Source organism: Molossus molossus, unplaced genomic scaffold, assembly GCF_014108415.1.
Source record: "Molossus molossus isolate mMolMol1 unplaced genomic scaffold, mMolMol1.p scaffold_m16_p_7, whole genome shotgun sequence".
Taxonomy (NCBI): domain Eukaryota; kingdom Metazoa; phylum Chordata; class Mammalia; order Chiroptera; family Molossidae; genus Molossus; species Molossus molossus.
Genome location: NW_023425401.1, coordinates 41,520,176 through 41,535,266, shown reverse-complemented (window position 1 = coordinate 41,535,266; position 15,091 = coordinate 41,520,176). Strand labels below are relative to the sequence as shown.

The window sequence follows — 15,091 nt, the reverse complement described above, 5'->3', positions numbered from 1 at the left end:
TTTAAGATGATGCAACAAAGACTTTTACCTTCTAGAAAATGCTGGGTGTTCAAGCTGGATTCATAAAAAGAAAAGATACTCTAATTACAAGTATTTGTTGAATACTGGAGTGCTCCAAAGAATTTCAGAAGGTTAGTCTATGTAAAGACTTTGACTGCACCAATCAATATTGGCTGCTTTAAAAGAAATGGGCGTGCCTCAGCATTTGATCATCCTGACATGTAACCTGTAGTGTGTCAGGACAGAATATGGAGACAGAACAGTTTTCTATATGTAAAGGTGTCAGACTAGGGTGCATTTTATCTCTCTATCTGTTTAATCTATACACAGAACATATAATACGAAAAACTGGACTAGACTCAAAGGAAGGAGTGAAATTGGTGGAAGAACTATCAGTAATTTAAAATATGCAGATGATACCATCTTACTGGCAGAAAGTTACAATGATTTGAAAAGACTTCTGATGAAAGTGAAAGAAGAAAATGTCAAAGCAGGACTGCATTTGACCAGCAAGAAGACAAAAATCATGAGGATATATACAACTTTACCACAGACAATGAAGATAAGACTTTGCTTACCTTGGTTCAGTCTTCAGTTCAATGGAGACTGCAGTCAAGAAATCAAGAAAAGGCTGAGATTTGAAAGGGCAACAATGAAAGAATTATAAAAGATCACCAAGAGCAAAGTTGTGTTATTGGAGACCAAGGCTTAGATCATCCGCACTCTTGTATTTCCAGTAACTATACACAGATGCAAAAGTTGGACAGTGAAGAAGGCTGATAGGAAAAACATTTATTCATTTGAAACATTGTGTTGTAGGAGAGCTCTATGGATACCCCGGACCACCAGAAATTAGAACAAGTGGGTCCTAGAATTTGCCCGAAATATCACTGGGAGCAAAAAAAACAAAACTGAAGCTGTCCTACATTAGTCACATCATGAGAAGGCAGAATTCTTTGGAAAAAACAATAAAACTGGGTAAAATAGAAGACAAGAGGCCCAGCGGGTGTGGCTCAGTGGTTGAGCGCTGACCCATGCACCAAGAGTTTGCTGGTTCAGTTCCTAGTCAGGGCACATGCCCAGGCTGTGGGTCTGATCCCCAGTGGGGGGCATGCAGGAGGTGGCCAGTTGATGTTCTCTCTCATTGATATTTCAATCTCTCTCTCCCTCTTCCTTCCTCTCTCTGTAAAATCAATAAGAAAAAAAAAAGGCTTCTGATCTTTGATGAGGTGGGAGGTACCACACCAGCCCCCACATTTCTTTAAAAAAAAAAAAAAAGAACACAACAGGAAGAGGAAAAACCAGGTGGACTGACTGCATAAAAGAAGCCATAGGCATGAGACTACAGGAGATGAACAGGGCTGTTGAGGACAGGACATTGTGGATATAACTCACTCATAGAGTCGCCAGGAGTCAAAGATGACTCAACAATAATTAACACACTAATAACAAAAGGGAAACATTTTTAAATTAAAAGCTTAGCCCAGAAGGACCTAGGTCCAAGTAACAGTAGTTCCAGAAAGAGAAAGCAAAGAAGTGAGGAGAAAACTATCAAAGAAACAGTATTTCATAAGTTTCCCAGAACTAAAGAAACATGACTTTTTAAACTAAAAGAACCCACTGGGCATTTAGATAAATAAATAAATAAATAAATAAATAAATAAATAAATACCTACACACTAAGAGACATCACTGTGAAATTCAGAATGGTAGGGACTTAAAAAAAAAAAAAAAGAAGAAGAGGTTACCAAACACATCGAGAGAGTAAAAAACAATACAGAGCACATGTAAAGGACTGAATATCAGAACATATCATACTTCTCAGGAGGAACAATCAGTGCCTTCAAAAAACTCTTTTAAAGAGTTTAAAACCATTTCAACCCAGAATTCTATAGTCAGCCAAACCAGTATGAAGGTAGAATGTTTTTTAGGTCCTACATTATCTTCCTCCCAGATACTCTTTCTCAAGTGGTCACTGAAGATGTACTGCACCAAAATATGGAAAGAGAAAGAGGAAAAAAAGAGGAAGACAGAATCCAAGAACCAGGGAATCCAACACAGGAGGGGTGAAGAGAACTTCCAGGATGACGACCAAAGGAAAGCCCAGAACAACAGCTTCCCCATCAGCTCAATGCTGGTTGGAGCAAGAGGGTAGAAGGTGTTAGGAGGGATGAAATCAAAGAAGAAATGAAACTGAGAGAATATCTTATGTATTTAAATATATTCAGAGATTCTCAGTGTACTGAAGTGTTTGGGAATGAATCAGTTGTGAATACAAAGCAAGCTAAGCAAATGAAAAATGGGGTGGGGGGAGCGTGCAGCCAAAAAGTAATCAAAGTGCATCAAATGATTCTCTTGTGAACAACTGCAAAACCATAAACCCTAAATGGTCAGGTAAATACTGATTTATATCAGGTGAACCCCTAAATTAAATCAGGTGAATAATAATTTAATCCCAAATGCTGACTGGTACAACTATATAGAGAGAATGAGAGGGAAAATGTGGACATGTTGGGTTGCATATATGTTGGCAGACAAAGTTAGGGGGTGTAAGAGAGTTAAATCCACATATTTTTTTTGAACTAATTCATAATACCAACTGAAAAATCCAAGATTTAATAGCATAAGATGTTTAAATAGTTTAAGCCTGGAGATAACACAAGAAACAGATAAATTATTTGAAAATGCTTGAGAGAATGGGATTTGAAGGGGATGGAGGGATGAGGCAGAGGCCTACTACTTTTTATTGCAAGTCTAATAGTACTATGTGGCTTTTTAAACTATGGAAAAATTAACATAAGAGAAAATTTAGGACATTTTAAGGACATGTAATTGTCATTAGCCTAAAAGAAAAAGCAATTAGACCTTCACTGACTTCTAACAATTTCATAGTTTTCTAAGTTGCTAATAATAGTTATACTAAAAGATTACACACATACCTGATTCAAGGTATTTTTTTAATGATTCTTCAAGTGAAGGAACAGGCAGTGATGGAAGAGAATCCTGATACTGAAATGTTCGTTCTTCAGTTGACTTAGCCAATTGATTTTCCATGATGCAATCACAATAGAAAAACTAAAGAAAAAAGACAGTCCTCATAGCTTCAACCTCATAAATTTTTATATTTAGTAGGTCCAACCCACTAAATCAATTATTTAGGGACCCATTATGTCCAAGACTTGGTCCTAGTCCTTAATAATTCATAAATTTTTAAAAAGTATAGACTGAGGGGAATGAGAGTTTGCCACCCCCAAATATGCCCTTTTTTGGATATTGATTGTTTTTAAGCTCATTATTTTTTTTTTTATCCTCACCCGAAGCCATTTTTTTGTTCAGGTAGAGTGGGAGGGAGAGAGAGGAACAGAGAGAGAGAGAGAAACATTGATGTGAAAGGAACACATCGAGTGGCTGCCACCTGCACAACCGACCAGGGCCGGGAACAAACTGCAACCGAGGTACGCGCCCCCAGTGGGAACCGAACCCGGGTCTCTCAGGACCGTAGGCCGACACTCTAACCGCTGAACCAAACCGGCCAGGGCTAAGCTCATTATTTTTTTTTTTTTTTTGTACAGATAGAGTGGGAGGGAGAGAGAGGAAGGGAGAGAGAGTGAGAAACATCGACGTGAAGGGACACATCGAGTGGCTGCCACCCGCACGACCAACCAGGGCCCGGGACAAACTGCAACCGAAGTACGTGCCCTTAGCGGGCACCGAACCCGGGTCTCTCCGGACCGCAGGTCGACGCTCTAACCGCTGAGCCAAACTGGCCAGGGCTAAGCTCATTATTTTTAACAAACAAAAGACTCAGGAAAAATTCTGACCTTCCTTCAAACAGCCTAAAATAATTTAAATAGAGGACTCCTACGGGAAGAAAGCAATAGATAACGATGGCTTAATATGAACTAAGTGTGATATACAGGGAGGAAATAGCAAGGCACCTCATGGAAGTCCTCTCTGTTTCCATTAATGGCCCAGCAAACATTTGCTTCTCATCTCCATGTAAATTGAGTCGCTGCCCCTTGAAGTCCCAAACCACAGCCTCCTACTCTTTCTTAGCACATGATGGCACATAAGCCTTAACTACCAGATCTGCCCTCAGGGCCCATATTCTTACAGACCCTCCATATGTGTATAAGTAAAACATGGTTATTTTCTCCTGTTATTCTTTCTCATGTCAATTTGATTACTGGACCAACCAGAAAAATTTAGAAGGGTAGAAGGAAAAGTATTTTTCCTCCCCCATAACTCAAAGGGCTAGAAGTAAAGGAGTAATCGGTGGGACCAGGATAATTATCATTTACTGACCACCTCCTATTTGCCAAATACTTCAGTAGGTGTTACAGAAATTGTGTTATCTCCCTAATCTTCATATTATCTCTGAAAGGTGGCATTCACTGCTATTTTATAAATGAAGATACAAAACTCAGAGAGATTTGGTAACTTGCCTCAGATCAAACCAACTCAAAGCTAGATGTGTTCGACTACTATGGTCTTCCCCCTATACAAAGGCTACATAATAGTGGGGGAGGAGACCTGCCGTAGATCTAAATGGGTAGGCAGAATTCAGATGTATAGAAGAGGATAATGGCCCTGGCCGGTTCTGCTCAGCGGTTAGAGCATCGGCCTAAGGATAAAGAGTCTTGGGTTCAATTCTGGTCAAGGGCACGCACCTTGGTTCCCCAGGCCTGGTCTGGGTCATGCAGGAGGTAACCAATCGATGTGTCTCTTTCACATTGATGTTTCTTTCTTTCTCTCTCTCTTCCTCCCTCCCTGTCCCACACACTATTTGAAGATAAATGGAAAAATATCCTTGGGTGAGGATTTAAAAAACAAAAAGAAGAGGATAATGGGTTGAGACAGAGAACTCTGGAAGCAAATATATAAGAATATTACAGAATACATAAAATCACATGACAAGCTGCTGTAATCTAATTGTGCAGATGGTGTAAGATCTACACAGAATGGTTTCAAGTTTCCCAAAGCAATCCTGAACATTTCCCACAAATGTATTCATTTTCATCAGAAAATTCAAACTAACCCAAAATGTGAATGAGGTATAAAGATGCCAAATGAAAAATGAGATTTCTCAAAAAGTCTTTATAAAGTAAGTTATATATTAAAATAGCAACTGAGAACTCAAGGAACACTGATATTGAATACAAATTTCCTGTCCTTTCAAATAGTACTTTTTAAAACTAATAGAAAGACAAACAAGCCCAGCCGGTGTGACTCAGTGGTTGAGCATCACCTATACACCAAGAAGTTGCCAGTTTGATTCCCAGTCAGGGCACATGCCCAGGTTGTGGGCCAAAACTCCAGTGGGGGCATGCAGGAGGTGGCCAATCGATGTTCTCTCTCTCATAGATATTTCTGTTTCTTTCTCTCCTTTCCTCTCTCTCTGAAATCAATAAAGAAAAAAAAATTCTTTTTAAAAAAGAAACAAAATATTCCACTCATAGGTTACAGAATAAAACATTATCAAAAACAAGGGTGTGGCAGAGACTCTTTTAAGCCAATTACCCCCTTAACAAAATCTGAAGTTTTAGCTGGGCATATAGCTACACAGCTCTCTCTCCCCTACCCTCCCTTGGGGCTCAGTATGGCTTTGTGATGTATGTATCACCTTCAGGTGAGCCCCTATAAAGGACCACACGTGTTCTCCCTGTGTTTTCTCTCCTCACTGCCTTGAAGATAGTCTCAATTGGAACAGCACTTTGGACCCATTTATGGTAGTCATGTACAGGCACAATGCACAGGCATATCTCAGATTGTGGGTTCAGTTCCAGATCATTGCAATAAAGTGAATTGTAATCTTTTTGCTGGTGGAGGGTCTTGCCTTCAATTTGCAAGAAACAAATCTGTGAAATGAAGTAAAACGAGGGATGCCTAAATTGAGGTGATCAGAATCTTCCTACTAGCCCTGGATTCCTCCCTCTAAATTTATGAAAAAACAAAATAAATAGCTTTTATCTTATTTATACCATTGTATTTTGGGCTTCCTTTGTTAGGGTAGAAGAGCTTAGCCTGTATCATTCATATACAGAGATAATCCAAAAATGAGATACAACAAAGCTCTCACAGTTCCTCAGCACAGCTGACCTTAAAATAGGGAGATTATCCAGGTGGACCTAATTTGATCATTTGAGCCTTTAGGAGTACAAAGCTTTCTCCAGGTGGTGACAGAAGAGTCAGAGAGATTAAAACCATGAAAGGTGTTCTCTGGCTCTGAAAATGTAAATGGTCTTATGGAACTAAGAGAGGCCCTAGCTAACTATCAAGAAGGAAATGGGGACCTCAGTTCTACAACTGCATGGAAATGAATTCTGCCAATAACCTTAATGAGCTTCCTGGTGGTGGATTCTTCCCCAGAGTGCCCAGAAAAGAGCCCAGACCTACATGAACCTTTATTTCAGCTTTGTGAGATCCCAAGCAGAGTACCCAGCTAAACCTACCTGGACTTATGATCTATAGAAGCTGTGAGGTAATAAGTTTGTGTTTTTTAAATTAAGTTTGTGATAAATTGTTATGGCAGCAATAGAAAACGAATACACATATATTGAAAAGATAAGCTATTCTCTGTATACCTCCCTGCCATTTAACAGACTCTAGAAAACTGAGACCAACAGTACCAATTCCATACCCACTGCATTCTTAACTAACCAAGAGGCACACATTAAAATATAAATTATCAGATTCTTTCATGAAAGATTATTTGTTTTGAATTCTCAACCACAAAGATTAAATTAAATAACATAATTACAAAAGAACCTATATATGTATTCAGAAAATGATGACGCTGGATTTAATTACAGTGGGATTCCTGGTCGCAATAAGATGTAAACGCAAAGTGGAAAGGAGAATCAGGTTCAATAAGTTAAAAAAAAAAATTGCCACATACCAACACACCAAGATGAATTGTTTAGGAGTCTCAGGAGCCTGCTGCAACAATTCTGTTTGGAGATCACTAGGAAGTAGGCTGATGACTGTGGGAAGGAAGAAACAAGCTTAACGATTGCAGGGAGGGATATTAATAAAAACTATTGAAAGAGAGTGGAAGACAATCTGGTGGATGGGAGGCCCCAAGACTCAAACTTTTGGGAAAGCACAGCAAACACATGCAAAAAGTCCAACTGCTAGAAAACTGGATAAAAACTACCACAGGGTTCACTAGCTTACAAACAACCATATTTCCTTCCATTAGACACGGAATACAGCGAACCCCGGGTGCCCCGGTTCTAGAGCGCAAGGCAGAGGGAGACGAGAGCTCGGAAACTCTTCCCACCAAACCAAGGTCAGCTGCACACTCTAGAGGCCACCTGGTGAGAGAGACTCTAACCAAGCACCACCACGGACCAGCCCGGGGGCCCGACGTCAGGGGTACTTCTGCGACCCGGGCAGGCAAGATGCCTGCTGACGACTCCCTCGCCCAGTCCTGGCACTTCCGCCGTCCTACATTTCTCAACTCTGTTCCACACAACTTAACTTTCCCCGACCCCGGACGGGTGAGGGGTGGCAGGGGGGAGCACTGTCTCGGAAGGGCCTGCTCGTCCTCACCCCGCGCGCTTTGCCCACAGCCCATAGCCGCGCCAGCCCGCTCCCTTGAAGCCGCAAAGATGTGAGGCCCTGTGGCCACTGGGAACGGGGATTGGATGGAAAGTCGCGAGGGTCGGCCCCGCAGCCTCTGGGGAGCGGGGATTGGATAGAAATCGCGGAGGTCCCGCCCCTACCCAGGGGCAGGCCGGGCCTGCGCTCTGCTGGGACCCGGCCCCTCCCGCTGGTGTCTGGCTCCGGGCGGGATTCCAGGCTGCGGACCTGGGAAAGGCTCGGGGGATGCCGGATGAAAGGTCCAAACCCGGCCTGGCAGCAGTTAATTACTTGCTGCAGGCGGAGCACAGCGCCCAGGCCCGTCACGCTCCGCCCACACAGGTACCTAACTCTTAGGTGTGGGCGCAGGAAACGATGACCCAGACCCATTTTTACCCAACTTGTTAAAGACTCAGTGCCCAATTCCTTCCGATTCTAGCCCCTGCTCTGGTTTACCAGCCTCTCCCCTCCGTTCTCAGTGAGACCTTTTCTGCAACCTTTTCAGGCACATAAAGGATGTTGATAATAAGAATTTGTCCCAAGATTAAATATTGATTGAGTCTTTGATGTATAGGCAATATGAGATATATGGACAGTTTAGTTTACTGGCATTTCACTTTAAGTGTTAGATATAAAAGTATGCCTTTCAGTTTAGCCTAAAATTTTCCAGAAATTGTGTCAGACAATGATATATATTTTTTCTATTTAGTTGTGACCTACTTTTTCAGGGCCCCTCCAGAGTGTCTTCTGCCAAATCCACATTACCAAAAAGTCATGACTGCATCTGGAGGCAAAGCTTGGAAGATACAACTAAACCCTCTCTTATCAACATCATGACTGAGCTGCAAGCCATACGGAAAGCCCAGGTAAATGTGATTTTTTTGTGATGACAGAAAAGTGTTGTATCTGTGCTATCCAGTATTATAGTCACTAGCAATATGTAGCTGTGAGCATTTGAAATGTGACTAGTTAAAATAAGAAACTGAATTTTTGTTGGTTTTGTTGTTTTAAAAACTTTGTATTAAAGTATAGTTGGCGCCCTAGCTGGTTGTTCAGTGGTTAGAGCATCGGCCTATGGACCAGAGAGTCCTGGGTTTGGTTCCTGCTAAGGGCACGTATCTTGGTTGCAGTTTGTCCCCAGCCCCGGTTGGGGTCCTGTAGGTGGCAACCACTCTATGTGTCTCTGGTTTCCATTCCTTAATTACTTCATATTCAGAAGTCTGGCAACCTTGGTATAAATAATATGGATTTTTACAAATATAAACTAAGGTTTTTCTTAGGTGCAACTTCTCCAATATATTTAATAGAGTATTCTCTTAAGTGGCAATCTTTCCAGGGTATCAAATAACCATTCCATGTCATCACTACTTTTCAGGAAAATGAAAGGTACTAAAATATGCCTTTTCCTACATTTTGGAGAGTGAGTTTTTGAATGAGTTTGAATACTATGAATTTAATGCTTATGTTTATTACTTGATACAAAATATTTTTGAGGAAACATTCCATGTAATCAAGCACATAAGGGCTCTTCTTTAATAGCTTTTCTCCTGAGAAATAGAAATGGCAACTTCATGAAGTTTTTATGGAAAAATTTCAAATGACCTACTTTTAGATCAATAAAAATAAAATAGTATTAAAGTACTAAGATTTAAGACACACTATCTTATTAGTGTTTGCATAGTAATGTGTCAACTTTTATTCAACATTGTATTCTTGCTTTATTGAAGACAATATATTTTGTATAAAGTACTGAAAACGCCTGCTGGGTTTCCTGTGTCTCTTCTGGGTTCTGCGATTTATCTTATTACACAAAACCATTTATACTTTAGGGCTATCACTTTTGAAAATGAGAATATAGTATCCTTGAATAAACAATTAACCATTGTAAACAAATTTCAGAATAGCCCTGAAGTACGTCAAGATTTCATAGTAGGGCCACTGTAATTCAGAAAATGTAAGGATAGATAGGGTAGTATAGTCAGAGCACTCACGGTAAGTAAGTTCTAGAAACCTGTTTCTGCTTCTAACAGACGTGTGTTTTTGAGATAATCATTTAAACCCTAGGTAGGCCCAAGCATTTTTTGGAAAATAATTCTCTGAGCTCATGGTCCCTACCTTCTTTATAGTTCTGAGAAACTCCCAATGAGCTTTACAACATGACCCAAAGCAGAGCTCATTGTGACCATGTCTCTTGCTGGGCAGAAATCCCACCAGAAAGTGGATAGTCTTGGTGTAGTATGATTTGCAATCCACCACAGGGAACTTGTAGAATTCCTTAACAAAATGGATTCCACCATCTCTTAGGTCTACTAGTCACTCTTTCTTACACACAAACTCCTACAGGAAACCTTTCTTCATGATCTTTCTGCCCTCACCTCTTCACCCAGGCTGACTGCACATGTTTCTTCACAGATCTTTCTCAGTGTCTATTCTTTTGTAATTATGACCCATTCTCACCTGCAGTTAATTTCACCCTAAGGGCCTACTGGAGTTGGTTAACTGGGACAGTTACTGTGATTAGGCAATTGGTTTTTTTGTTTTTTTTTATCCTCACCCGAGGACATTTTTCCATTTTTTGTTCAGGTAGAGTGGGAAGGAGAGAGAGGAACAGAGAGAGAGAGAAACATCCATGTGAAAGGAACACATCGAGTGGCTGCCACCCGCACAACCGACAGGGCCGGGGACAAACTGCAACCGAGGTACGCGCCGTTAGCGGGAACCGAACCCGGGTCTCTCAGGACCGCAGGCCGACGCTCTAACCGCTGAACCAAACCGGCCAGGGCTGATTGGGCAATTGGATGCACTTGTTAACACTGGCTGCCTAATACAGTAGCTTTCCTGTTAGCATTGTGCTCTGCTCTGGTGTACATAAGATTTATTATTTTACCTTCTGTTTCACAGAGGCTGATATGTGATACCTAGAGAGGTAAAAGACTATACAAACAAGTATTTATTGAGCACTACTCGTTGCCCAGTATTATGTTGAATACAAATACAAAGCAACAAGTCAACTCTGTTATTTCCAGTTTTCTGTTTCCATAGATATGACAGCCCATAGGTGGAAGGCCTAAGGCATTCTTTGTTGTATTTTATGGTGGAGCATGTAGATTGTGAAAAATAATCATAGGCTGCCAAGTGTGTAACTTCTACAAAAATTATATTCAACGTTCTGCTTGGATAAATATATGTTGTATTTTTTTTTCTTTTCCTTACATAATTCTTTGATATAATGTTATCCTTTACCTTAACATTTGCTTTTAAATAAAAATTTGACATAGGGAATTTTATTAGACACACTGTGTTTCTCTAACGCAATGCCAAGCCAAAGTGAGTGCTGCTTGAATTCTTATGTGTGGAAAAAAGAACTGTTATTTCTGAGTTATACAAATCTAAATTATTTTAATTTTTTTATAGTCTTCTGTATTTTCCAGATGGCCTAACATACACACACACACACACACACATATATATCTATCTGTATATATATGCATGTCTATATATATCTGTATCCACATACATATTTTTACGGGACCTCAGGATATCATACAGTTCTGGGTCTTGCCTTTAGAAAGATTATGTGCTATTATCCTTATAAGAGGTTAATCATCAGAAACCCAGAAATATGAAGTTAAAATTAAATAAAATAATCTGTAATTATGCAAATAGGAAATGATGGAGGAAGGACCAGAACTTAAATTTTTCTAGCTACTAGTTTTGTATTTTTCCTGTTAAAATGCACATGACAGATGGAGGGGTAGAACTGCCCTTTCCTCCAACAGAATGTGTATATTAAATCTCTGGTATTCCAGAACTTAAAGTGTGCAATCCAGGGGGTCTTGTATATGTGTACACTGTCTTTAATCAATTTGAATTTTTTTATATCTAAAGATGTTTTATGCAGTAAAATGCATATGTTAGACTCTCAATAATAATACCTTTAAGAAAATATAGCAGAACATTAACAGTAATTGATTTGGGGTTGTGGGTTAATGTTTTCCTTTTCAGTATATTTTCCTATAATGACTTATTTTCTGTAATGACTACTTCATAGTTTACCATTAATCAAAACTAATTCTTTTTATAAAAAGCAGACTGATATTCCTGTGTTCATGTCTTATTTCTCAAAAAGGAGGAAATAATATTTTTTTCTTTTATTTTTTCCATCTTATTTATCCCTTCTATGCCCTCTCTCACCTCCACCCCCCACAATCACCACACTGTTGTCCATGTCCATGATTTCTCTTTTTTTCCCCCCTTTTTTGGTCCATCTCTCCACCCCACTCCCCCATATTTTTTTTTATTTAATAAGGACAAGACATATTCATTGTAAATAGTTAACATTATGATTCATTGCTTTTAAATTGTTTTCTTTAATAATCTGTTAGAAGTTATGAAACTTCCCCTTAGAAGAATACACATGTTGAAAAATATTTTCTGGAGGTTCACAGATCCACTGAAGCTCCTTTAAACTTTTCCAGTATTGCTCAAAGCATTGGCTACAATTATCATCAAAACACCTGGGATGCTTGTATGACTTGCAGATTCCCAGCCTTGCCTGAGACTCTGAATCAAAGGCAGAAGTGGGACCCAGGCACCTGCCTCTTTAACAAGACTGTCTGTCCCCACACTCCAAGGAAATGGAATGCACTGCAAGTGTGAGAATCTCAGGTGTCTTCAGATCTCATATTAAAAATCCTAAGTCAGAATAGCAAAAATTAAAAGGGTAGAGAACATCCAGTGGCAGGTCTTGAAATTAGAAATCTGACTGAGAGTTTGTCAGTTGCTGAGAGAGTAGATTTTAAGTGTCTCTCTCACACATAAAAGAAGTAATTGTGAGGCGATGGGTGTTTCAATTAATGTGATTGTGGAAATTATTCACAATGTATACTATTATTAAATCGTCACCTTGTACACCCTTAATATACACAATTTTTGGGTCAATTTTACCTCAATTAAGCTGGGGGGGGGGCACAATAAACAAGACTAGTAATTTATAACAGTTTTGCTGAACCTTTAGAGTCCATGTTGGAACAAATTTTCATCCCAAAGGGAAGCTTAAAAATAAAGGTGGTCAGGCCATTTTTCCAAAGATGCTTCTGAAAGAATATAGAAACCCTATTTTTATGGAAACTGAGAGCTAAATCTAAATTGACAAGGAGGGAAGAATGTGGTAAATTATAGACCCCAAGACTGGGCTAGCTGTCTGCTGGGTACTGAGATAGACCCTGCTGAGCTGCACTTGATAGTATGAATATTAATATTGTTGCAGCTCACTGTCCTTAGAATCCAATAAAGAAAAACAACTTGTCTTTGAGCTGCCCTAATTAACAACCTTAGGGACAGCAAGATGAACAGTGGGGAATGTTATAGACAGCTTTAGCCCCATAAAAATTAACCAGAGTTTGACCTTCACTGGGAATTTGAAAAGCAACATCCTTCAGGAAAAGGGAGGACAGAAACAGCCCCAAGGCCAGTGTCCTGCATGCTCTGTAAAGAAACTGATAGGGAGAAACTGAAGCTCCCTTTACCCCATAAAACTGTAACTGTTAAACATGTATGTATTGCACCTGACTAACCGCTGATATCCGTCTCGAATTTGTTAGTTTTTAAAACTTAGATAATAGAATGAATAGCAGAATAGATGTATGCTGACCCAGTTCACCCAGTTTCCTTTCGCCTCAGCTCCCTCCCACCTCCGTTCCCTCCTGCTTATCGCGAACTGCCTCCGCTTCTGTACATGCAGCTTGCTTGCTCTGCTAAACTCTTGAATGACCCCTGCCCTATATAAACAACCCTCCCCCTGAGCTCGGGGCTGCAGTGCTCCTCTGTGTAGGTTGGCTGCAGTCCCTGCGCAAGTAATAAAGCATCCCCAAAAACTGAAAAATTGAGTCTGAGTGTGGTCGATCTCCTGGGTTACAACAATATGAAAAATAGATCCCACTCATTAATACTTGATAGTATTAATGCTAATACAAACAGCAGCTACCTTGTGCCTTGTGTTGCTGGGTCTTTTACTTACATCATCTTGTATAAATCATACTCTCTACACTCCAAGGCAGAAGAAAGCATTATCGTCATTGTACAGATTTAGGGAGTAACTTGCTGAAAGTCATCCATCAGGATCAAAATCATTCTCTAATTTGCTTTGCCCCAAATCCCATGACATACAGCTTTGTCTACTGTCCCCACCTGTCAGGAAACTGATTGTGGAAACAGTGGCTACTGCTTCTTGGTAACTAGTCCAGCTTCAACAGGGGAGCACAAGCAAGTTCAGGGATTTAAATGAATATCTCTTCACCTAGGCTTGCGGCCCCTACTTCTAAAGAGGTTACCTGAGCAGAAACAGTCCCCACTCATCTTACCAGTTTCCAAAGTGCCCTACCCATTGGCATAAGCTCTGTATCTCTAGGGGGGGCCCAGGATGGATGAATAGGATCTCATTATTTGCATTGTTCTTCCGTGAGCAAACAAACACAATCTATTTTGGAGCAAGTGCTGCAGCTATTATAACTCTTTGGTAATTAAAGTACAAGATGAAACTTGTGTTCTGTCATGCTGAGGACTCCAGGAGGAGCCTATCTGAACCCCTGCCAAACCAGGAAATAAATGATCAACATTGGATTAAGAGTACAAAAGAATGTAATTAGAGTTACACACTTATATAAGAAGTTTGATACTTTTTATCCTAAGAGAGCCATGAAAGGATAGTGTTCACAGATAATTACTGATATAAACATAAAACTTCTTAAAATTTGTAACAGTGTATTTTAAGAAGGGTCTATGGATAACTTTATCAGTTTATGCATGTTTGCCCTTGTTTCTAATTTTAAAATGTCAGGGAACTCATATTAGAAAATGCTAGTCTAGATCCTTGTTACTCAACGTGTGGTCCTCAAACCAGTAGCACTTGTGTCTCCTGGGAGCTCATTAGACTCTCGGGCCCCACCCCAGAACTACTGAATCAGAATCTACAATTTCACAAGATCTCCAGGTGGTTTCTGTTTAAAAGCCCAGACATAAATGATAACAGCAACTTAGGTGGTGGTGGTCCTTCTCTGGGAATAGGGGGTGGGGTGAATGGCAGTAGTGGGTGGAGCCTAAAATGGTCCTCAGGTGGGAGGATTAATCCTGGAAGAAGTGATTGGGCAGTGAAAGCCAGCATGTGGACTTCCCATTGAGGATATGGTTACATAATATTACAATGTAAATACTTATTTTGCCCCAGCCAGGTATCTCAGTGGGTTAGAGTCTTGTTTGGATATAACATGGTTGTGGGTTTGATCCCCAGTCAGGGCACATACAAGAATCAACCAATTAATGCATAAATAAGTGGGACAACAAATCACTCTCTTTATCTCTCTCTCTCTCATTAATAAATAAAAAAAAATTTTTTTAAAATATTTATCACTTCAGTGATACTAGGGTTGTGAGAGAGCTGTCGATTAACTAGGAAAACAACAAAATCCTCCCTTAAATTCTTCAACCCCAAGTTTGATGCATTTTCAGA

At 40.0% G+C, this 15,091-nt stretch overlaps 1 protein-coding gene across 1 annotated transcript in view; it reads right to left on the bottom strand.

Moving 5' to 3' along the window:
- Nucleotides 1-7,601, bottom strand: part of CROT (carnitine O-octanoyltransferase) — a 44,295-nt gene extending 36,694 nt beyond the window's left edge. Inside the window, exons 1-3 of the mRNA XM_036247441.1 lie at nt 7,555-7,601; nt 6,899-6,983; nt 2,940-3,075 (exon numbers count right to left, since the gene is read on the bottom strand). Coding sequence (XP_036103334.1) covers nt 2,940-3,054 — 115 coding nt within the window. The 5' untranslated portion in view covers nt 3,055-3,075; nt 6,899-6,983; nt 7,555-7,601. The remainder of the gene's footprint in view (nt 1-2,939; nt 3,076-6,898; nt 6,984-7,554) is intronic.
- Between the last annotated feature and the right edge of the window lie 7,490 nt (nt 7,602-15,091).